This window comes from Equus asinus, chromosome 3 (assembly GCF_041296235.1).
Source record: "Equus asinus isolate D_3611 breed Donkey chromosome 3, EquAss-T2T_v2, whole genome shotgun sequence".
Taxonomy (NCBI): domain Eukaryota; kingdom Metazoa; phylum Chordata; class Mammalia; order Perissodactyla; family Equidae; genus Equus; species Equus asinus.
The window spans coordinates 66,478,000-66,500,353 of record NC_091792.1 but is presented as its reverse complement, the minus strand read 5'-3'; the positions used below and the strand labels follow the sequence as shown (position 1 = coordinate 66,500,353).

Below are 22,354 nucleotides of genomic sequence, written 5' to 3'. Positions count from 1 at the left end.
TTCATGGACCCCAGGTCCAAAGTCTCTGATCCAAGAAAAGGATAACTCTTTGGCCCACAAGATATTTTCCAAAGACCTTTCATTTCTCTGTGTTACATGGGAAACAACAAAGCAAATAGTCTGATCTTTTTTTCTTTTTTCCCCAACGGTGCCCTTGTAACCTCCCTATGGAATGTCTTGTTTTGTTTTCCAGAAAAAAAGAGCCTCGTTTTATGAGAACATCGTTAAGGCGATGCGGCCTCAGCCAGAATACTTTGCTGTTGGCTACTATGGACAGGGCTTTCCTTCTTTCCTGCGGGTAAGAACCTGAGGCCGTCCCCCGAGCCGGCAAGGCTGCAGTCTGAGGGAGGGAAGTCTTCCTCTCTTTTCCAGATGGGCCTGGAGTTAGCAGCTGGAGACCGTGCTCTCTCGCCGTGGGAGGTCTGGGAGGGAAACCACTTCCTGAGCACCGGCCTCCTCACCCCACAGCCCTGACCACCTCTGGTATTCTGGCAGCTCTTTTGTAAAATGGCTTTTCCCAGGTGGGATGGAAAAGGGAAAAACAGAACCCTCCCTTCCGCTAGTCTGCTGCCGCAGGTCAGGCTGGGAAAGCGTGGATCGATGCGTTTAGTTGTTTATTTTATTTGCAGCCAGAGGTAGTTTGAAAGCAAATATCCTCAAAACAAGACTGCAAGAGTTTCACGAAAATAAAAACAGTTTCGTTGTAATAGTGAGAAGAACGATGTTTTTCTTCCTTCTCAAAATTTTCTATAATGTGATATTGATTTTACAGTCTAGAAAATAAAAAACTCCTATTTCCTCTGGCAAAAAAAGAAGCCTCTTTTAGCACTGAGCTATGTTTAAACATACGTTATCCACTTTCCTTCCTCTAACTAAAAAAAGAAAAAATGAGAAAGAAATCATTTTACCCTCTTTATAGCGCCTAACGAGGAGGTGGTTCTTGCATTCGTTCATTCAGTAACTCTGCTGAGGGCCTGCTGTCTACGAGGCACTCGCTAGGCATTAGAGATACAGTGCTGATCATAACCAGCCGTAGTCCCTGCCCTTATGGATTTTACATCCTAATGGGTGAGTTGTTAACTAAATAATCACACAAAAGAATGTAAAATTGAAACTGTGACCAAGAAAGGTGTTCTGTGCTGTAAGAGTTGGTTAACCAGAGAGTATTTACCCAAGTGAAATAAAAACCCATGTTCACACAAAAATTGTGTATGATTGTGTATAGCACCTTTATTCACCATCACCAAAGACTGGATCCAACCCAGATGTCCCTCCACTGGTAAAGGGACAAACCAGCTGTGGTACAGCCATGCAGTGGAACATTGCTCAGTAATGAAAAGGGATGAACTCCTGATACACACGACCATGGGGCTGAATCTCGGATGCACTGTGCTAAGTGAAAGAATTTGAACTTAAAAGCCACAGACGGGGCCAGCCCCGTGGCCGAGTGGTTAAGTTTGTGTGCTCCCCTTCCTGCGGCCCAGGGTTTTGCTGGTTCGAATCCTGGGTGCGGACATGGCACCACTCGTCAGGCCATGTTGAGGCAGCGTCCCATGTGCCACAACTAGAAGGACCTACAACTAAAAATACACAACTATGTGCTGGGGGGATTTGGGGAGAGAAAAGCAGAAAAAAAAATGGCAACAGTTGTTAGCTCAGGTCACAATCTTTTAAAAAAAAAAAAGCCACAGATGCTATCATTTTGCTAATAGGACATTCTGGTCCAGCCAACACTTGCTACAGGGACGGACGACAGACCAGTGCTAGCTGGCAGTTGGGGTGTGGGTGGGGCCCTTGGGCTACAGAGAGGAATGGGGAAATTTTGGGTGGTGATGAAACTGTTCTATATCTTGACTGTGGTAGTTGTTACATTTGTCAAAACTCACAGAATTTTATACTAAAAAGGGTAAATTTTACTATATATAAATTACACCTGACTTTTTTAAGTGTCAGGAAAGATGTCCCAGGGAATTTCTGCTTCAGCTGTAATTTGAAAGGTGAGCTGTGAGTTAACGAGGTGAAGGGGACTGGAAACAGCATTCCAGGCAGAGGGAACAGCAAGCAAGATGCAGCATGGCAGTCCGGAGGAGTGAAAGAGGACCAGTGCAGTGGAAACAGAGTAGGAGGAGCGGGAAAGATGCAGCAGCAAGTGTGGGAAGGGTGTGCAGCGCCTCGGGGTTACAGAGGGTGTTTTGTCTGCATCCTGAGAGCAGTGAGGAGCCATGGCAGGTTTTTTGTGCTGGCAAGGTTAGCTGGCTTTGGTATGGAGAATGGATGGAAGGTGTGTGTAGATAAGCTGCCAGAGACTATTGCTGATGTTCAGGCAAGAGATGACAGGTTGGACTAGGGAGGTGGCTTTAGAGAGAAGTGGAAAGGTAAGAGTGGTGGAGATGAAGTAATAGTAATTTGATGATTGATGGGATATGAGGGTGAGGAAGAGGCAAGTGTCAAGAATGATTCCTAGGTTTCTGGCCCCCATGATTGGAGAGGCGGTGGAGCCGTGCACTAAGACAGCAGTACAGGAAGAGGACAGAGTCCTGGAGGAGAGAATCAAACCATTCATTGAATAAATATTTGTTGAATTCTTACTGTGGCTTGCTGTAATATAGGCATGGGAACAGAGTCCAAAACCAACCAAAATCCTTAAAATTATGGAGCTTACATTCTAGCCTGGAAAGACCAAAGAATAAATAAATTAGTAAAATATTCAGTATGTCAAATGGCCTAGAACAATGCTTCATAAATGTAGGTACGCAGTAAGTATCAGGGAGAAAATGAGTCAGGGATGGTGAACAGAGGCAGGCGATGGGGGTGGCGTTACCATTTTAAATAGAGTGAATATGAAAGACTTCAGGAGGAAAGTGACATTTGAGCAAAAACCTGAAAGAAGTGAGGGAACAAACCAGGTCCTATCAAGAGGATGAGTGAGCGTCCTAGACAGTGAGAATAGCGGGTTCAAGAGCCACGAGACTGGACACACATGAACAAGAGGGCAGGTAGGAGAATGGGGTCTGATAGCTGTGGTTACCAGATCACAGAGGCCTTTTGAGATCTTTCTAAGTTGTGTGTAAAAGTTTGGTTTTAGATATACTCGATGTGAAGTAAATTTGGAACATCTAAGTGATGTGAGTCAACAATTTGACATATGGATCTGGAACTCGAAGGAAGGTTCCAGGCTGGAGATAAAAGTGGGTGAGTTATTTGCATGTAGTTAAAACTGTGGTAGTGGATGAGATGGCCTCGGGAGAGAGAGCGTAGAGGGTTTGGGATGGAGCCTTGCAGTGGCTTCTGGTCTTAGCTTTCTATCACTCTGGGTACTCAAGTCAAGACAAGAAAAGGATGCCTACCATACTGGGCGTGTGTGACTGTTGTGTCACACGAAATAAAGGATGCGAACTAGGAGACAGGGCGGTTCAGTGAAAACAAGAACCGTAGACTTTTGAGTTGAAAGAATTGGGGTCTAAATTGTCTGCTGACTGACTGTGATTTTGGCCAAATCACATAAACACTGAGTCTTGATTTTCTGACCTATAAGTTAGAGAAATAATGCTCCCATCACAGGCTGCTTTGAGAATTAAATAAATAGCATGTAAGAGTGCTTTTTAAACTGTCAAGTAGTTTGTAGATGTTGTGTTTGTCAAAGTGTACTGAAAAATATAAAATCCTTATGAATGACATAACCTAAATGCCTTTCTGTGTTATGGACTATTTCCCCAAACTCAGAATATATAAAATTATATTGTCCTCTTTCCCCCACTCCAGCCAGGTCTCCTCTTCTCTGTTTCTATCAATGGCACCGCTGTTCTGTCTGCTCCCAGGCCTGTAATCTCAGCATCATCATGGACTTTCCCATCCCCTTTGCCCTTCACCAAACGCCAAAGAGTCAAACACCAGATCTGGTGGCTGCTGCTTCTCCCGCTCAGTCCTCCTCACATTCCTGCAGTTGAACACAGACTCCTCTGTCGGATTAGCTTGTCTGTTCTGCCTCGTTCCTCAGGTTTCTCCCTCCTTCCAGAACCTCTGTGAATTCCCTGGGCCTCTGGAACTTCTGTCTGCCTTGCAAGGCCTTTCATGTTCTGGCTCATCCACCAACCCAAGCTTATTCTTCTGTCTCCACTCTGTACTTTCTGCCCTTGGGCCTTATCCTTCTTTTCACTTACCATGCCTGGTTGTCCTCTCCCCCTCTCTCTTCCTGACCTTGGCCTGTCCGTCCTTCTAGGCCCAGCCAAGTCCCATGTCTTCGCTGAAGCCCTCTCTTTCAGGTTGAGCTAGTTTGAGCTGACCTGCTTGTCTGATTCCTTTCACAGTGCTTGCCGCATCATACAGGTAGTGTTTTATTGTACTCTGATCCCCTGCCCACCACAGTTTTGCCTGAATGATGGAATTTTGTAATGCATGAATCAGTCACATAAATCTTCCCCAGCTCGGAAAAATTTTATCATCTAGTTCAAAGGATCTGGCGGTCTTTACTGCCTTCGTTGTTTAGCCTGGAAGGTGCGTTGCCTTCGTTGTCCTTAGACTATCTAAAGTTACCAGTTTTACTTACTTGTTCACTTGTTTGTTATTTATTTCTCTCCACTAGGAGGTAAGTTTGTGGGAGCAGGCTCACCATTACGTCCCTCGTGTCTGGCATACGTACGTTTGCTCAATACATGTTTGTCATATGAATGGACAAGTGATTTTTAAAAACATTTCACGGGATAACATGGACCCAAGTTTTAATTGAAATGGGTCATGTGCGGGCTGCCAGCGCAGCGTGCTCATCTGAGTGACGATCGGAGGAGCAGAAACTTTCCAAACACGGCTACGTTTTGGAAACTTGCACAGACAACAGCAGCTATGAAACAAATTCCTCCCATGCCTGGGGCCTAGGAAATTTCTAAAAAAAAAATCCAATTTTATTAAAGAGAAAAAAACTGCAATTTGGAGTGGAGAAAATAATACATAGCGCAGTAATTTTCTATGGGACTTTGATGGTGCCATTCAGTGTGATTTTTGGGATTGGCTGGGGATCGCTGTAAATTATTGCTGCTCTCTGTGACCTGTCCCATTGCTGTATCACTGTGTTGGAAGACATGTTATCTTGGTTCTCTTCATACGGTCATGTTCTCTAAGGCAGTGCCATCAAAGTGTGGTCCACAAACTGTCACTGGTCACCATGAGATAGGGAGCTTGCACCTGAATGTGAATTAATGCACATCCTTCCTTCATTTGAGACTGTTTTGCCATGAAAAATATCAGTTGAACTAAACAGGCTTCCTGGTAGTGTCAAGGATCTACATTAGGGCACAGGCTCCTTATTTCCTTGTGGATCAGTCTAGACCATTTGTGGACTGGCTGTCGTCCTTGGGCCACACTATGAGAAGCGCTGCCCCAACTATTTTTTATGTCTGTGACTTAACTCCCCAAATCAGCCACGAGCTCTTATTGGAGAGGATGGTTGCTGTGGGGCTGTGAGAGGTATTCCATGGGAATTTGGGTGCACTGCAGGAGGGCGGGGGAGGATGGTGGTTTCCTCAGGACCAGGATCTCCAGTTGCCCCTTCACTCCTCATGTGTAATTCTTCCCCTTGCCGTCTCTGACCTGCAGAACAAAATCTTCATCTACCGGGGGAAGGAGTATGAGAGGCGAGAAGACTTCAGCCTGAGGTTGCTGACCCAGTTCCCCAATGCCGAGAAGATGACCAGCACCACGCCCCCGGGAGAGGAAATCAGGTCCTCCCCTAAGCAGTGTATCCTTGCCCTGGAGGTGTGGCCCTGCCCGAGGGGCTCTGCCTGTTGCAGCCCCTGCCGCACCAGAGAAGCCAAGGCTTCAGCCCCATCTTTGCATGCAGAGATGTCCTATCCTCAGACACTCATTGAACCGTTCTGACTCAGTTTCCCATTCTGTGTAAAAGCTGTGGGCCCCCAATGTCCTTAGCTTGTGATTATCAAGTAATGAAAGGAGAGAGATGATAAGCAAATCTTGAGTATGAAAGGTTATATTTTATAGCCATATGGGGAGCTGGAGGAGAACAGAGACTTCCTGTTCTGGATTCTGGATCAAGATGCATAGTTATTTTTTTGTAATATATAATGACTTATTGAAAAATCAATTACATGCTTTCTTGAAAAAAAAAGAACTAAGGGCTTTATAACAAAATTATTTTTATACAACTTTCTTGTGCTAAAATAAAGACCTTACAAAATTGCACAGTATCCTAAGAGAAGCAGATGGGACAAATGAAGCCGGTGTGGCCTGGTAGATAAGAAAATGGGCTCTGGAGGCCAGCCGGGTGGCGCAGTGGTCAAGTTCACATGTTCCACTTCGGTGGCCCAGGGTTCACCGGTTTGGATCCGGGGCGTGGACCTACGCACCGCTTGTCAGGCCATGCTGTTGCAGGTGTCTCACATATAAAAAAGTAGAGGAAGATGGGCATGGATGTTAGCTCAGGGCCAGTCTTCCTCAGCAAAAAGAGGAGGATTGGCAGCAGATGTTAGCACAAAGCTAATCTTCCTCAAAAAATAAATAAAAGAAAGAAAATGGGCTCTGGAACTAGACTGCCTGGGTTCAGGTCCCAGCTCTATCACTGTGTTACTTTGGGCAAATTACTTAACTTCTCTGTGCCTCAGTTTTCTCATCTCTAAAATGAGGATGATGATCATTCTTCCTCCTGGAGTGCTTCTAAAGATTGAGTGAATAAATGTATGTAAGATACTAGGAACAGTACCTGGCACATAATAAAAATTCAGTATATATTAGCTATCATTATAGATTGGTGAATAGCTCTGGAAAGACAGATAATAACAACAATAGAGCAATGGACATACGCACTTTGAAGGGAAGAGTAGTAGTGACCTGTTAACACCTAGTGGAGGCTTGCAGAAGAAAGGTCTTCAGGATAAACGCCTGTTTGGATTATGGAGTTTGAGAAAACAGCTGAGGCGCCTTGTTGATGTGGGACTCAAAAGAGGTCTTCAAGAACTGGACTCAGAAACAGGAGTCCTGGTGCTCAGTCCTCAGTAATTTCTGCATAGCTACTTAACCTCACCCAAGTGGCTGAATTTCTCCAGGCCTTGGTTTTCTCATCTGTAAGGTGTGAGGGTAGGTCTTCTTTCCCTAAATACCTAATAGCACGAATGTGAGGATCACAATTAAAAGATAGCTTCTGCAGAAATGTTTTGTAGACTATAGCAGTGTAAGGCACAACCCAGGGTTCTCAGATGCTATTATCCATGAGAATCACTCCAGAGAGGTTCTACTTCAGCAGCTGCACGCCCTGAGTCTGTACCTGGCGTCCGTCTCCAGTGCTGTGCTGGGGGCCTGCAGGCTCCACTGTGAGAAATACGCGTGTCACTGTTATGTCTGGACCCGGGTGCCTTCAAGTCTGGTTTAAGTGCTGTAGACTTTGAGACAGAGTGTCTGCACTGGTGAGGACAAAAACAAGCTGATCGCTTCTAAGATCAGCTCATTAAGTCGGAGAGGGAGGCCTCACCCCTGCACTGAGTTTGAAGCCCGACTTCACCATTTACGAGTTGTGTGTTCTGGGCTCTCTGAGGTCCTCAGATTCTTCATCTGTAAAACGAGATTGATAACATCCACCTGGTAGTTGTTGCGTTTATTGGAGATAACATGTTCAAAACACCTAGTACAGTGCCCTGCGATGGCCTTCAATAAACAAACTGTGTCCAAAGATACTAGAAATTCCTAGCGCCTGGGCCCTGGAGTCTGGCTATTTCAGAGGGATGCTTGTCCAAAAGAAATGGTTTAAGACAGTTTCTAGTCACCTGTTTCCTGATATTTCACTGATAATCTGTTTTCCTATGACAAGGTTGTTTGCCAGGTAGGTAACTGACCAAAGAATGTCCTAGGATTGTCACTTAATAAGGTATTTCAGTAATGCATGAGGGAACCCCATTTGCAGTGCAGTCCTGGCATTTGGTCAAAAGGAATGATCGGTGCAGGTGCCACTATCACCTGTAAGGCAGGAGGGACAGGTGGTTCTTTCCACGGGGACAGCGTGGTGGCCTAGCCCCTTTTCCTTTCTTAACGAGCTCCTCAGACATGCAGTGTTTCACTGTAAAGCCAGTGATGAGCCTGCCACCCAGCTACAAGGATAAACCAGTTCCAGAGCAAATCTTAAAGTAAGTGGGTTTCTGTTTGTTTTTTAAAACATATGTCTCTCTCACACTCTTTATCTGCAGTTAAATCAAAGCCAAAGCCTTAAATTCATTGCCATTTGGAAGACCTTCTGTTGTCTTGGTCCATTTGGGCTGCTGTAACAGAATCCCATAGACGGGGGCTAATAAGCACAGACATTTATTCCTCACAGTTCTGGAGGCTGGAAGTCCAACCTCAAGGCACCAGCAGATTTGGTGTCTGGTGAGCGCCTTCTTCCTGGTTGATAGCTAACCATCTTCTCTCTGTGTCCCCACATGGTGAGGGGGTGAGGGCTCTCTCTGGGGCCTCTTTTATAAGGGCACTAATCCCATCCATGAGGCCTCCACCGTTATGACCTAATCACCTTCCGAAGGATCTGCCTCCTGATACCACCACATTGGGTTTGGAACATGTGAATTTGGGGGGACATAAGCACTCCGACCATAGCAACTGTCCCTTCCATTTTTAGTAGGTCAAAGGGATTTGGAGATTGTGTTTTTTTAAGTAGAGAGAAGGAAATCGGGAATTTCACTCTTAGGTTCTGGAGCCCCTAGCTCTTTCCACTCAGAAAGCTTCACTTGTCGCTAGTAGCTGAGCTCACCTCGCCGGGGGAGTTCCCCAGTGACTGATGGCCCAGTCCCTTCTCCTGAGAAGCCAGAGTGCTGGTAGGACTGATAGAACTGTTATAAAACGATGCAGACCGATCACAAACGTGGACATAAACACATACACCTTTTTAAATTGTGAGCTGTGAATAGACTCATAAATGATAAAATTAAGATGTGCGATAAAATCAACCTGCACCCCGCCCCCACCTTCCTTATGGAGACACCCTAGTGGGTAAGCTCAGCCTGTGTGAGATGTGGTCCGGGTCTGGAGGTCAGCCCGGGGAGTCCTTGTTCCGGAGAGAAGCGAGAGCATTGTGGCTCTGTCTTTCCCCAGCTACTACAGAGCCAACGAAGTGCAGCAGTTCCGATATTCCCGGCCATTCCGGAAAGGAGAAAAGGATCCACACAATGAATTTGCCGTGAGTCCACCCATGTTCCCTCTAAAAAGGCAAAACTGACATCCAAGGCAGAGACCTTGCACCCAACCAGCTTATACAGTAGAAAAGATGGCAGCCTTGGGGATGGAGGTTTCCTGTGCTTGCTACGTGGACAGCAGGCTATCATCTAAGTGGAAAACTCTAGATGAAGAGGCCAAAAACTGGGCGTTACTCCTGGGCCTGCTGCCAGTATGACCTTGAGCCAATGACACCTTTCTGGGCCTCAGATTTTCCCTCTAGACGGTGAGAGGGCCCAAGTAGATGAACCCTTCTGGCTTTAAACATCCAGAATCCTTAAATTTGTTGAGAAAATATGGCTCATTCTCTAAGGAGCCATTTGAGAATGAAATCTCATTGAACCGAACCCAAGAGTTTTGCTGTTTTGCTTTGAGAACTGATCGACATTTCCTATTTTCCTTCCTTCCACCAGACCATGTGGATTGAAAGGACCACATATACCACTGCATATACGTTTCCTGGGATTCTCAAGTGGTTTGAAGTCAAACAGATCTCAACAGTGAGTCATTTGAAATTGAAACTCAAAAATCTTTGTCTGCAAATATAATAAGAGCCTTTGTTAAAAATGGCCCTCCCGTTCTCGCTGGCTTGGCCAGCCTCCTCTGGCCAACTTCATTTTCCGAAAGAGAAATAAAAGACATGCTTGAATAATAGAACTCCTTTGTAAAACTGATGTTACGACACCAAGCCTAAAGGTTACTCACAGTGAAGGCCTCTTTTATGACCAAGTGAGTGTTGTCTCCCCAGTGGTCCTGCCAGCACCCAAAACCATTTTGGGAATGCCTCCTTTGAGTTTCCTGTCAATCACGTTCCTTCCTCCCAGAACATTTCCTCTTCTTTTATTCTCAACTAATCACATCACCAGTCATTCTAGACTCTTCCATCTGCATCACTCCCCAAAGCTGCCCGATTTACCTTTTTAATATTTATTAAATCTGTTGTCTTGATGTCCAGCCTTCCTACCACTGTACCCTGTTTCTAGTCCCTCATTCATCTCCGTTGATGCCGTTGAAAAGGCCTCCTGATTGGCCTTCTCAGGTGCATTTCCATGACTGCCTCAGAGGGTGAATTCCACAGTGAAAATTGACCATATCATTCTCATGCTTAAAACCCCTCCGTGGCTCCCCAGTGCCTAGAGTGTGAAGCCCACGCTCGTTGGCACACGCACACAGGGTCTTCGTGACTCAGCTCTTCCACCTCGTCTCCTTTGGAATCGACGGGACCTAAACTCACCCCGTGCTGTTTCAGCCCTCCGTGACATTGGGTCATTTTCTCTGCCTGAAATGCCATCTCGCCACTTCCCAACCTAACTCCCGTGAATATTCAGTTTAGCACCAGCTTCTCCAGGAAGCCATCTCTGAAACTCAGGCTGGCTGAGACACCCTTTCTCTGTGCCCCATTGCCACCTGGCCTTATTTTAACAAGTTACCTACCATGTTTACACGTCTTGAAACCCCACTCTTCTGAGCCGTGAGTTATATCTTAATCACTTTTGTAACTATGGTGCATAGCGCAGTACTTGACATAAAATAAGCGTTCAAGAAATACGTCTTGAGCAAATCTGAACTGAAGTTTGATATGTTCCATACTATTAGTGATAAATTATTGTTCTTCAACTATGAATATGATTTTTAGAGACTTTTGGAATCAAGTCTAGAGTAGGAGATCATGCTGGCTGATAATGGGTAAAATGAAGGAGGAGATGATTTTTCTTGAAACCTGGTTTTGAAAACATTTCCACAGGAGGAGCTCTCTCTGAATCCATATTGCATCTTATTTCATTTTCATCCACAATTCGGCCTGAGTATTCTACCACATCCTATTATTTCTGACTTTGGTTAACCACAGAACCCACACTAAGGTGACTTATTTGTGGTCTGACTTGGAATGGCTTCCAAAATCTCTGACCGTTTCTCACCGAAGAAGCACAAACCTCTTGCCAGTGAACATTTCTGGTGGTGCGGAAGTGTCTGGGATCAGATATCCTGTTCCTCTGTTGTCACTGATCTTCTCAAAAATCTCTGAGGGAGCTTCGCCTAAGAAACAATCATTATTACAGCTCCAGTTTTTTCCTTCTCAAAATTTCTGTAGCTGCTTTGCCCCAAGAAATAATCATTACTATAGCTCCAGGTTTTGGTCATGGTTTTACTTTCTAAGGAGATTTAAATAGCTTGTTTTGCAACTTAGCAACCCCGTTTTGATGAAGTGTGGTATCCTAGTAAACGTACGCTTGACAAGCAAACCTTGCCTCTTCCATAACCTGTGGGTACTTTATACCTTTGCAGGGGAATACTTAGGCTTTTTTCAGTCTTTGCTGTGGAGCTTACAAAGTGCCCTTCCTCTCCCGTGCTCTCTGTCACTCAGGAGGAAATCAGCCCTCTGGAGAATGCCATCGAAACCATGGAACTCACCAATGAGAGGATCAGCAACTGTGTTCAGCAGCATGCCTGGGACCGCTCCCTCTCTGTGCATCCTCTCTCCATGCTGCTCAGCGGCATCGTGGACCCGGCTGTCATGGGCGGATACTCCAACTACGAAAAGGTGGGCTGGCCCCCTGGCACCCACAGGATTCTCAGGTCCATTGTGTCTCCATGTCTCCTTCTGTGGGGTGGTGCAGCTGGTGAATTTATTTCTTACAACTTCTCTGAGAGATTTTCATTCTCTCCTCTTTATAAAACGGCAATTGAAATTAGTGAAAAGCTTTTCCCTGACCTCACACCTCCTGGAGACCCTCAGCAACCCAGCCAGGGTTAGGTGACTGCCTGGTAGAGGCACTGAGAGATCAGCCCGCTGGACCGTATCTGGTTGATCACCTGCTCTTTCCTCTCGCACTCCCTGTCTCCCCCAGGAGGTAGGAAGTGTACAGGTGGGCCCCAGAACCGAGGCCACTGGAAGTGAAGCAGTGTCTGTGGGAAAGGCAGAGCCTCGCTGTATTTAGAATTAGCCCCAACTTGGTGTGCCATAGGTTGTCTGGACGATGCTGGCCCTGGCTCTACAGTTATCTTAGTTCAACTAAGTGCAGTGTCTGTTATTCAGGAAAAACGGCAAAGTGCTCACCACGTGGGAATCCATTTCAGGGTTTGCATGTATTGCCATTTAAAATGGAGGTAATGCGAGGCCACCGGGTGGCGCAGAGGTTAAGTGCGCACATTCCGCTTCTTGGAGGCCCGGGGTTCACCGGTTTGGATCTCAGGTGCGGACATGGCACCGCTTGGCAAAAAGCCATTCTGTGGTAGGCATCCCACATATAAAGTAGAGGAAGATGGGCGTGGATATTAGCTCAGGGCCAGTCTTCCTCAGCAAAAAGAGGAAGATTGGCAGTAGTTAGCTCAGGGCTAATCTTCCTCAAAAAAAAAAAAATGGAGGTAATGCACTCAGTAAGTAAAATTAGGTGAGCTGTATTGAATAGAGGCAGGATTTTTAATTGTTAGGTATGTTTTCAGTGACTAAATAATTTTGTAGTCCTCTCCTGAATACAAATAAACATTGGCTAGTACACCATTGTGGAGTAGCGTGGAGAGTGAGTGGAAAGAAAAGGAGATGGATGGGCAAGGGGACATTGAGTGGGCTGATTCTCTTATTTCCATTTGCACTCAATGTCCTGGGAAGAGCAGGGGCATTAGAATCAGTCATTCCTATGACCCATTCTGGCTTCCCATTGGACACTGGGTGCTCTTGAGTGAGATGCTTAACCTCTCTGAGCCCCAGCCTTTGTATCTGAAAAAAGTGAGGAAATACATAACTCACAGGAGCGACTTGAGGCTTAAGGGAGACATGCTGTCCATGAGGAACACCGTCAACGCTGGCCGTGTCATGAGGCTGGGTCTGTGTCGGTGTTCTCCCTGCGTCCTCCTGTCTGCCTGGAACAGAGTGTGTGATTCGAGCGTTCTTCCTGCGTGGTGCCGCCAGTGCTCTGACTGCTGCAGAGTAGTCTTCTTTCTCTCTCTCCAGCCTTTCAGCCTCCTTTATTTAGTCTTTGTACTCAGCAGCTGGGAAAGACTCAACACCAGAGAGAAATCCTAGTTTGCCCACATTAGATTTCACTAATAATTTCCAGTGTTACAATGGAATTCAATACAAAACTAGCATCCAAAATACAATACTTTTTTATACTATAATGATTACAGTATGGATTTTTTCCTATAAGACATCTGCTGCTAATTTTGATGTAGTTTTCCAAGTATTAATTTTTTCAGAATGCCCCTAAACTCAGGTTCATATATGCCAATATCTGTGAATATTATAGAATTTCATATGGAGTTTTTCCAGTGTGACTGTCTTGTAATTAAAAATGAAAAAAAATGGAAAGGAAGGATATATAAACAAATTTCAGGACCTTTAGCTTAAAATACTAATTTATACTTTTAATTAATATGTATGACTTTGTACATTTCTAAACGTAAGGAAGAGGTAGCTCCTTGCGGTCGGTTGGGGAACCTGTCCTTACCTGCCTGATGCAGGTGGCCTGTTTCAAGGCAGCCCTGTAATCATCGCCTGAGAGAGAAGAACCCGGGAGCTGTTTGTTGTCATTCGTCAGCCCGTGCTGTTGTGAGGCAGGACTCAGCTAGAAAAATGAATTTCAGGGCGCTCTGCTCTGATGTCCTTGACTCAACTGACATTGGGGAAATTTCAGTGCATTTTGTCATATATCAAAATTTTTTTGAACTTTCAAGAATTTAAACTGCTTGTATTTGAAAGGTAAAAGCAGGTAAAGATTTAAGCAAATACTGCCTTTCTGTTTATATTGACAGTCACTCTAAATGTGGATCTCACTGGGCTGAGCTGCTTTGCACATATGCCGTCTGGCTTCCTTTTTGTGATACTCGGGCAACATATATTTCTATTCTCTGTTGTATGAGTTTGCTGGGGCTGCCATAACAAAGTACCGCAAACAGCGTGGCTTGAAACAACAGAAATTTTTTGTCTCCCGGTTCTGGAGTCCAGAGCTCCAAAATTGAGGTGTCAGCAGGGTTTATTCCCCATGAGGGCTGTGAGGGAGGATCTGGCCCCTGCCCGTCTCCCTGCTTTTGGTGGTTGGCTGGTCTTTGGCGTTCCTCAGCTTGTAGACAACTCTCTCCTCCTTGTGTCTCTTCATAGCGTGTTCTCTCTGGGTACGTACGTCCGTCTGCACGTTTCCCCTTTTATGACCACACCAGTTAGGTTGGATTAGGGGTCCGTCCTACTCCAGTGTGACCTCATCTTATCTTAACCAACTACGTCTGCAAAACCCTGTTTCCAACTAGGGTCACGTTCTGAGGTGCCGGGCCTTGAGACTTCAACATATGAATTTGGGGGAGGGGACACAATTCCACCCGTAACATCTTCCCACAAGATGGGAAGGTGACGCCAAATGGGCCAATCACTTTTATAACTGTATCTTGTAGCCTCTGGAACTCTTGGGTTTCCTATAACGGGACGGCTTTCACAGTAGTGGAGCGGAAGAGTGAGGGGGAACTTGGAAGGCTAGTGTTTGAAGGCACTTTCAGGGGTGAAGGTGAAGGTACAGGGAGAAAATATATACTCCCCTCTGGACTCCACTGGAAATGGTCACTACTTCTGTTTCACTTTCCTAATGCATTCTGTCTTTAAAATGTCTCCTATGTAACACCTATATTTACAGTTTAAGTTTGGGTTTTATTTGCTTATTATAGGGCCTTAGCCATGGGTACCATGAATGTTTATTGATAAAGTTATGGGTGATATGGCCTTCACATATAATAATAATAAACACAGCCTACACTTAATATTTCAAAACATTTTCACATCTGTATTTCATATTGTCCTCAAAATAGCCTTTTGGATAGGTGGTTAGTAAGAAAGTGCAGAGATTAATTTTCACTTAATACAGGAAAAAAATGTGATACAGCCAATATCACATGGGAGAGCAGAAAAACCACCAGCGACACCTCTTGCCTATTAAATTTTTGTTCTTTGTTTTGTAATATTTATGCACTTAATCTTATGAGTAACCTTTAGATGTTGTCACTTGGCCTTTTCTTACTTCTTTGGGAAAGTTATTTTAATGAAGGACACTCTGCTCTGCTGATGATTGTTATTTCGTTAGTGTGTATATGGTGATTGCTGAGAACGTGCTCTTGCCAGGAATTGCATGATTCCAGAAAGGCCACAAAATAGCACATACCTTTTCGAATTGTCCACTACAGTATTAAGGGCTTAGTGGGTCCTGGTTTATCAGATAGAAGAGAAGACATTTTTCACCTTTCCAGGCTTCCCTCCCCTTCCTTTTAGGGTCAAATACGCAGATAGGAGTGTGTTCTAATTAATACTTGCATGTGCTCTGCTTTCAGGCCTTTTTTACAGAAAAGTACTTGCAGGAGCATCCTGAGGACCAGGAGAAGATTGAGCTGCTAAAGCGACTAATAGCGTTACAGGTATGCCTCCAGGGAGGTGTGGCACGACAGCTTTCCGCTCCACTCCATGGACACCGTGTGTGTCCATGTGTGTGACACCAGGGTTTTCTCTAGGGCTTAAATCTACAAGTCCCACTTTTAGAGTTACTTTTTTGTTTTTTTCCAAAGATTGGCACCTGAGCTAACAACTGTTGCCAAGCTTTTTTTTTTCTTCTCCTTCTCCTCCTCCTCCTCCTCGCTCTCCTCCCCAAAGCCCCCCAGTACATAGTTGTATATTCTAGTTGTGAGTGCCTCTGCTTGTGCTATGTGGGACGCCACCTCAACATGGCCTGATGAGAGGTGCCATGTCTGTGTCCAGGATCTGAACCGGCAAAACCCTGGGCCACCGAAGCAGAGCACGCAAACTTAACCACTCGGCCACGGGGCTGGCCCCACTTCTCTTTTTTTTTTAACCCTTGAAATCACAATCTGTCTGTCTGTTCGGCAGAAGGACCTCAGAAGAGCATGGCGTTAGACTGCACAGTGTTGAGAGGAGCCTTCTCAGAGGGGAGATTAAATTAGTTTGCTGGCCTGTGTTCCAGCTGAGAGATGTTGGCCTCCGTTTTTCCCTGTGTCACTGCTTCAGTGAACAGCGGGGAAAATGCGGCCATTCAGTTCAGTCTAAAGCTTAACCCTCTCCATTGCTCATCCCCAGAAATGCCTCCTGGCTCAGGTGCTTTGCCTTATCTGTCAACCCTTCCCTATGTTAGAGCCAACTGGCCTCCTTGGTGTGCATATTTCTCTGCACCTTTGACTCCAGGGCTTCCAGTTCCAAAAGCCTACACTGAGACACTGCTTTCTCTCTCTTTTTCTTTTTTGAGGAAGATCAGCCCTGAGCTAACATCTGCCACCAATCCTCCTCTTTTAGCTGAGGAAGACTGGCCCTGAGCTAACATGCATGCCCATCTTCCTCTGCTTTATATGTGGTATGCCTGCCGCTGCATGGCTTGATGAGTGGTGCCATGTCCGCACCCTGGATCCAAACCCGGGAACACCAGGCCAACAAAGCCGAATGTGTGAACTTAACTGCTGCACCACAGGGCTGGCCCCCCACTGTCTCATTTGATAGGTGCTGCATCTGCCAGTTTACCTGTCCGCCCGGACCCTTTATCCCTCCCCAACCCCCAACTCTGAATTATCCCTCTGCCTAAACCATGTTTCATTCCTTTCATGCCCTTTTCTGCAGATGCCCCTGCTGACAGAGGGGATCCGCATCCATGGGGAGAAGTTGACAGAGCAGCTAAAGCCGCTGCATGACCGCTTGTCTTCTTGCTTCCGGGACCTCAAGGAGAAAGTGGAAAAGCTCTATGGGGTCATAACACTGGTAGGCTTTGTCTAAATGGCCTATATACGTTTTCTAGTCTCTTTTATCTTTAATGATAGTGATCAATTTTTCAGATGCCAAGTGAGCCAAAATAGTTTAGGTATGGCGTGAAAATACCAGGGGCAGGTCAGAGAAGGCATGGCCTGCTGTTGGTGACCTTCAGCCCTCCTTGTGCCACATAGGGGTCCTCAAACTTGAAGGACCGTCAGGACCCCCTGGAAGGCTCATGAAAACACAGAGTGCTGGGCCACGTGCCCAGGCTTTCTTATTCAGCATGTCTGGGGTGGGCCTGAGAATGTGCATTTCTAATGCTCCCAGGTGGTGCTGACGCTGCTGACCTGGGGCCACACTCTGAGAACCGCTCTGCTAGAAGTTGAGGTCTTGCTAATCCCAGACACCAGTTGTTCCTATCCTGTCTAGCCCAATTCTTAAGTTTTTCCTCATCTTTATTTTTTATTTTGATGAAAAGTTATACTTTTACACCTTTGAAAGGGAGAAAGAATTGTGAAGTACATTTTACAATGCATGTAGCCGATTTCATGATTTTTTTTTTTTTGACAGTTCTAACGCATTTCTCCTAGCTACGATTTTCTTTTTTCCCCCGGGGACGTTGGCTGACTTGGTGCCCGCGCTAACCTTTTCTCTCCAGCAGGTGATCGTGTGCTTCCTTCCAGCTTCCTTTATCTGCACTTTTTAACATGCGTTCACCCTCCTCTCTTTAACCGTCTTATTCTTGAACCCCTGGTTTTCAAATTCTCCTTGCTTGCATCAGACCCCTGAATTTCTTTTCATGTGCTCCTCTACGCTATTCCCACAGCCCGTCTCCACTACATTTGGCTCCGGAGTATCTTTTTGACCATCTCTTTCAGTTGTCCAAGTGTTCAGCCATGCCTTCCTAAGAAGGTACCTCCTAGCCTACTGCCAGTTAACGCTTTTCTTCTAGAAGCATTTGTCTTTTGCACACAAGTTCCTAGATGGCAAAGACTGTGACTTTAACCTAATAAATTATGTTGTTATTAGAACCAGGCCAATATTAGTATATAAATTTGCTGTGGTGGCCTATGGGGGCAATCACTCCTAGTAGGGACATAGAAAGTAGATCAATGTTGCTTTACTTCCTAAGCTTCACCAGGTTAAGCTTCAGGTCTGTACTTTCAGTCTAAAACTTTTCTCTTAGGCCAATATTCTTGTTTTTAAATGTCTGAAAGAAGCTAAGCAGGGGAAGCAGGCCGGGTTTTGTTGTTTTGTTGTGGGGCAGGCACGCCTTGCGTTTTCATCTGTGTCTGACAGCAGATGATGATGAATTTTTCTGTAGTCTTCGCAAGGTAGGTTTAAGTTGTGTCTGTAACTAAGAATATAAGTATTTGCAATATTTAACAACTGAGGCAGCACAGGCACCAACCCATCAGAGTGGGGTGCCAGCCAGGACGAGTGGGCACTTGCCACAAACGAGCAGGGGGGCTGCACCAGTTCGTGTGGGCTGAGTTCCAGGCCAGCTAACCATGCGGGGTCATGTGTTCTCCAGCCACCCAACTTGACCGAGAGGAAGCAAAGCCGCACGGGGTCTATCGTGCTGCCCTACATCATGTCGTCTACACTGCGGAGATTGTCCGTCACCTCGGTGGCTTCCTCTGTGGTTTCCACCTCTTCTAACTCGTCTGATAATGCTCCTTCCAGACCAGGATCTGATGGGTAAGGGTTCCATCTTTGATTGCCGGGAGGGTGGGGTAGCGTTTGCCTTTGGGCAGGTGAGGCTTGGCCAGTGTGGCTGCCTCACCTCCTAAGGGAAGTAATTCAGAGTCTGGCTTATTAGCCTTGGGTTCGTTCTCATTGTCTTCCTGTGAGGAATCTCATTATTTACATAATAATAGCGACTGTTAGGAAAAATGAAAAAGCAGTAAATCCCCCGTAATCCTATCGCGTCCTGTCACCCACCCTATCACGTACTGGTTTATTTCTTCATGTTAGCTTGTAGTCGTTGCTTTTTATCATGTTTTCAAAAAAATAATTTCTAAATTTGTATTTATTTTTTGAATAGTTCGTATAATCACATAATATGAAATTCCAAAGGCACAAAAAGGTATGTCACGAGAAACCTCCCTTCAGTCCCTGATCCCTGACTCTCCAGTACCACTCTCGAGGGGCGAGTGATGTGAGCATTCGGATTCTCAGCGCCTTTCCACAGCGCTTTGGACAAACACAGTCAACACCTAAATAGATATTCTTCCCCACACTTTCTTTTTATATGAATGGCAGCATATAATACTCTCTTTACCTTGCTTCTTTTGCTTACTCTCTCTTGAAAATCATTCCATTTCAGAACATAAAGAGCCTCCTCCTTTCTCTGAGCTGCATACGTCTCCTGGTGTGTCTGCACCATGTTGCATTCCACCACTGCCGAGTGCTGGACATGTAGTTGATCTCTGTCTATCACTGTCACAGCAGTGTGGCCTTGAATAACCTTAAAAATAAGTTATTTTGTAAATATACAAGTATATCAAGTTGAGAAAAAGTCCATAAGTGAAATTGCTCTGTCAAACATGTATAGTTGCAATTTTCAAAATTATTCCTCAACTGACTTCCATAGAGATTATCCCAAGTTACAGCTGCCCCAGCAGCGTGGAACGGTGCCTGGTCATCACCCGCACCTTGCCACCAAAGTGTGGATTATCAGTCTTTTTAATTTTTGCCGATCTCATAGGTGGAAAATATTTTCTTGGTATACATGGTTTTTTGTTTTGTTTTTATTTCTTTTGTGTGAAGTTGAGCATCTTTTCCTTTGTTTAGTAGCTGTTTTTATTTTCTGTGAACTACGGTCAGTTATTTCGTGTATATTTTTCTGTTGGATGTTGGCTTTTGTCTGTGATAGGAGTTGAAATATTTCCCCTGACTGCTCCTTTGTCTTTCAACTTTGCCTCTAATTTTTCAGTTAGTTGTGCTGATTTTTTTGTGCAGTCAAATAAATTAATATTTGATTATATGACTTCTGGATATTATATCCTTATTAAAGGCCCTCCCCTCTCTAAGACTACAAAAACTAATTTTAGCGTTTCACTATTCACAGTTGAATCTGAGATCCTTTGGGATTTATTCTAGGATAAAGTGCAGGTATGAAGCCAACAGTTTTTTCCCCACATGACTCCCCAGTTCTGCCTATGACAGTTAGTGAGCAAAACATCTTTTCTGTACTGATTTGAAATGTCAACCTTATAAGGAAATCAAATGTTTTTTGGTCTATTTATGGACTTTTTCCCCATTTCTTTGACCTACATGTGTGTTCATGCACTAGGCCTGTGAAGTTTTAATTACTTTAGGCTTAAACGGTTTTTCATTTCAAGTAAGCCTTTTCAGAATTTATTTGGCTAGTTTATTCATTGCTCACTTTTGGATTAACTTGTCTAGAGTCCTATTGCTGTTTTTACTGGAATCACGTTAAATTTATGGACTAACTTTAGGAGGATTGATGGATTTTGATGTTGAGTGTTCCTTGCCAAAAACGTGGAGTGCTTTTCCATATGTTCAAATTTGAAATATTTTAAAGGAGTGAATTTGTAATTGTGTCATTTCTGTTTTAAGATACTATTTTAAAACAATATTTTACTAATTATAAAATTAATATATGTACTTGTAGAAATTTTTCAAAATACTAGAACTTTTAAAAGGAAAAATGCTTATGACTTCATCACTCAGAATAACCACTGTTAAGCTTTAGTTATATAATGCAAAAAAAGCATATATACATTTTATACAAGTAGCAAAGCATTGTATGTACCATTTTGTGATTTACTACTTAATTTAATATACATGATGAGTATTTAGCATCATTATATATTTTAGTGTTGAATGTAAGTCAAGTTAATTGACTCACCATTTATTCATAAATTTGTAATTCCATATTAAATAACTGTATCGCAAAAATAACCTGTCCAAATGCCCACTACCTTGCAATCAAATGTTTAGTGCTTCCTAAAGTATTTATCCATCCTTTTCCATTGGCATAGATATCTCTACATAGTTGGAATTATAGCATACATGTAGTTTGATAATTTGCTTTTCCTCTTTGTCTTTTTATTATAAGCATTTTCCATGTTGCTATTAACTTTATTATTATCAATTTTTATTATGCTTTCTGATGGCCAAATGCCATTGCATCATACAAATGTGCCATAGTTAATCCTTCTCCTACTATATTTAAGCTCTATCATTATTTCTAAACAGGTAACAGAAAAGTTGTTTATAAATTTAATACAAAGCATTTAGCGTGTATCAAAATAAAATACATTTTTATTATTAAGAATTTTCTAGAGTGGCTGGCCCCATGGCCGAGTGGTTAAGTTCGCACGCTCCGCTGCAGGTGGCCCAGTGTTTCGTTCGTTCGAATCCTGGGCGCAGATGTGGCACTGCTCATCAAACCACGCTGAGGCAGCATCCCACATGCCACAACTAGAAGGACCTACAACGAAGAATATACAACTATGTACCAGGGGGCTTTGGGAGGAAAAAGAAAAGAAAAAAGGAATTTTCTAGAGCTGGCCCAGTGGTGCAGCAGTAAAGTTCACATGTTCCGCTTTGACAGCCTGGGTTCACTGGTTCAGATCCTGGGTGCAGACATGGCACCGCTTGGCAAGCCATGATGTGGTAGGCGTCCCACATATAAAGTAGAGGAAGATGGGCACGGATGTTAGCTCACGGCCACTGTTCCTCAGCTGAAAAAAAGAGGAGGATTGGCAGCAGTTAGCTCAGGGCTAATCTTCCTCAGAAAAAAAAAAGAATTTTCGCAAACATAAGTATACATACCACTTGTCGATTATTTAGGATACATTCTCAGATCATTTCTCGGCCTTTTGGTTAAGATCAAGTGTAGGATGCATTTCCAGAAGCATACACTACCTAGCCAGAGGATGAAATTTTTTACAATTCTTGATATCAAATACCAGTATGCAGTGCCATATGCAATATATGAGTGATTATATGATTTTCATCATATATTCACCCATACAAGTGTTTGCACTATTTTTAATCTTTTGAATTCCTACATATTGGATAATACCTGATTCATTTGTTTATTTTTTGTCTTCTATGTTTTTTTTCATGCCATAAAGAGATACAGCCTACTTTGTGGACTGGAACTGCCTCTTCTGTTTAATAAGACTCTTTTCTTAAATAAACTCTGTCTCACTCAAAAAAGAAAAGTTTTGAAACAGCTGTTGAAAATCGGAGACACAGTGATTGCTGATACGTTAGGGCCGTAAAATAGGTGAATAGGGTCGTCTTCGTGCCGTGACCCCAGGCAAGGCAGCTTATTACTCTTCCCCAAATTTCCCCAGTGAGTAAGGAGGAGCCATTAATAACATTTTCTCGGATTTATTCAGGATATTTCTTTAAAGCAGCTCAAACTGATTTGCACCTAATGACCTT

The 22,354-nt window shown here is 44.1% G+C and overlaps 1 protein-coding gene across 5 annotated transcripts in view; it reads left to right on the top strand.

Moving 5' to 3' along the window:
* The window catches only part of DOCK5 (dedicator of cytokinesis 5), a 207,442-nt gene that overhangs the window by 172,845 nt on the left and 12,243 nt on the right, over window positions 1–22,354 (top strand). For 4 of the 5 annotated variants that reach the window (XM_014830495.3, XM_070505184.1, XM_070505186.1 and 1 more), the window contains 9 exons: window positions 194–298; window positions 5,590–5,731; window positions 8,042–8,123; window positions 9,082–9,166; window positions 9,615–9,701; window positions 11,567–11,743; window positions 15,511–15,594; window positions 16,799–16,936; window positions 18,462–18,628. In XM_014830495.3, the coding sequence (XP_014685981.2) occupies window positions 194–298; window positions 5,590–5,731; window positions 8,042–8,123; window positions 9,082–9,166; window positions 9,615–9,701; window positions 11,567–11,743; window positions 15,511–15,594; window positions 16,799–16,936; window positions 18,462–18,628 (1,067 nt within the window). Of the gene's footprint in view, window positions 1–193; window positions 299–772; window positions 909–5,589; window positions 5,732–8,041; window positions 8,124–9,081; window positions 9,167–9,614; window positions 9,702–11,566; window positions 11,744–15,510; window positions 15,595–16,798; window positions 16,937–18,461; window positions 18,629–22,354 lie in introns of those variants that run through there. The other variant, XM_070505187.1, reaches the window with a different exon arrangement.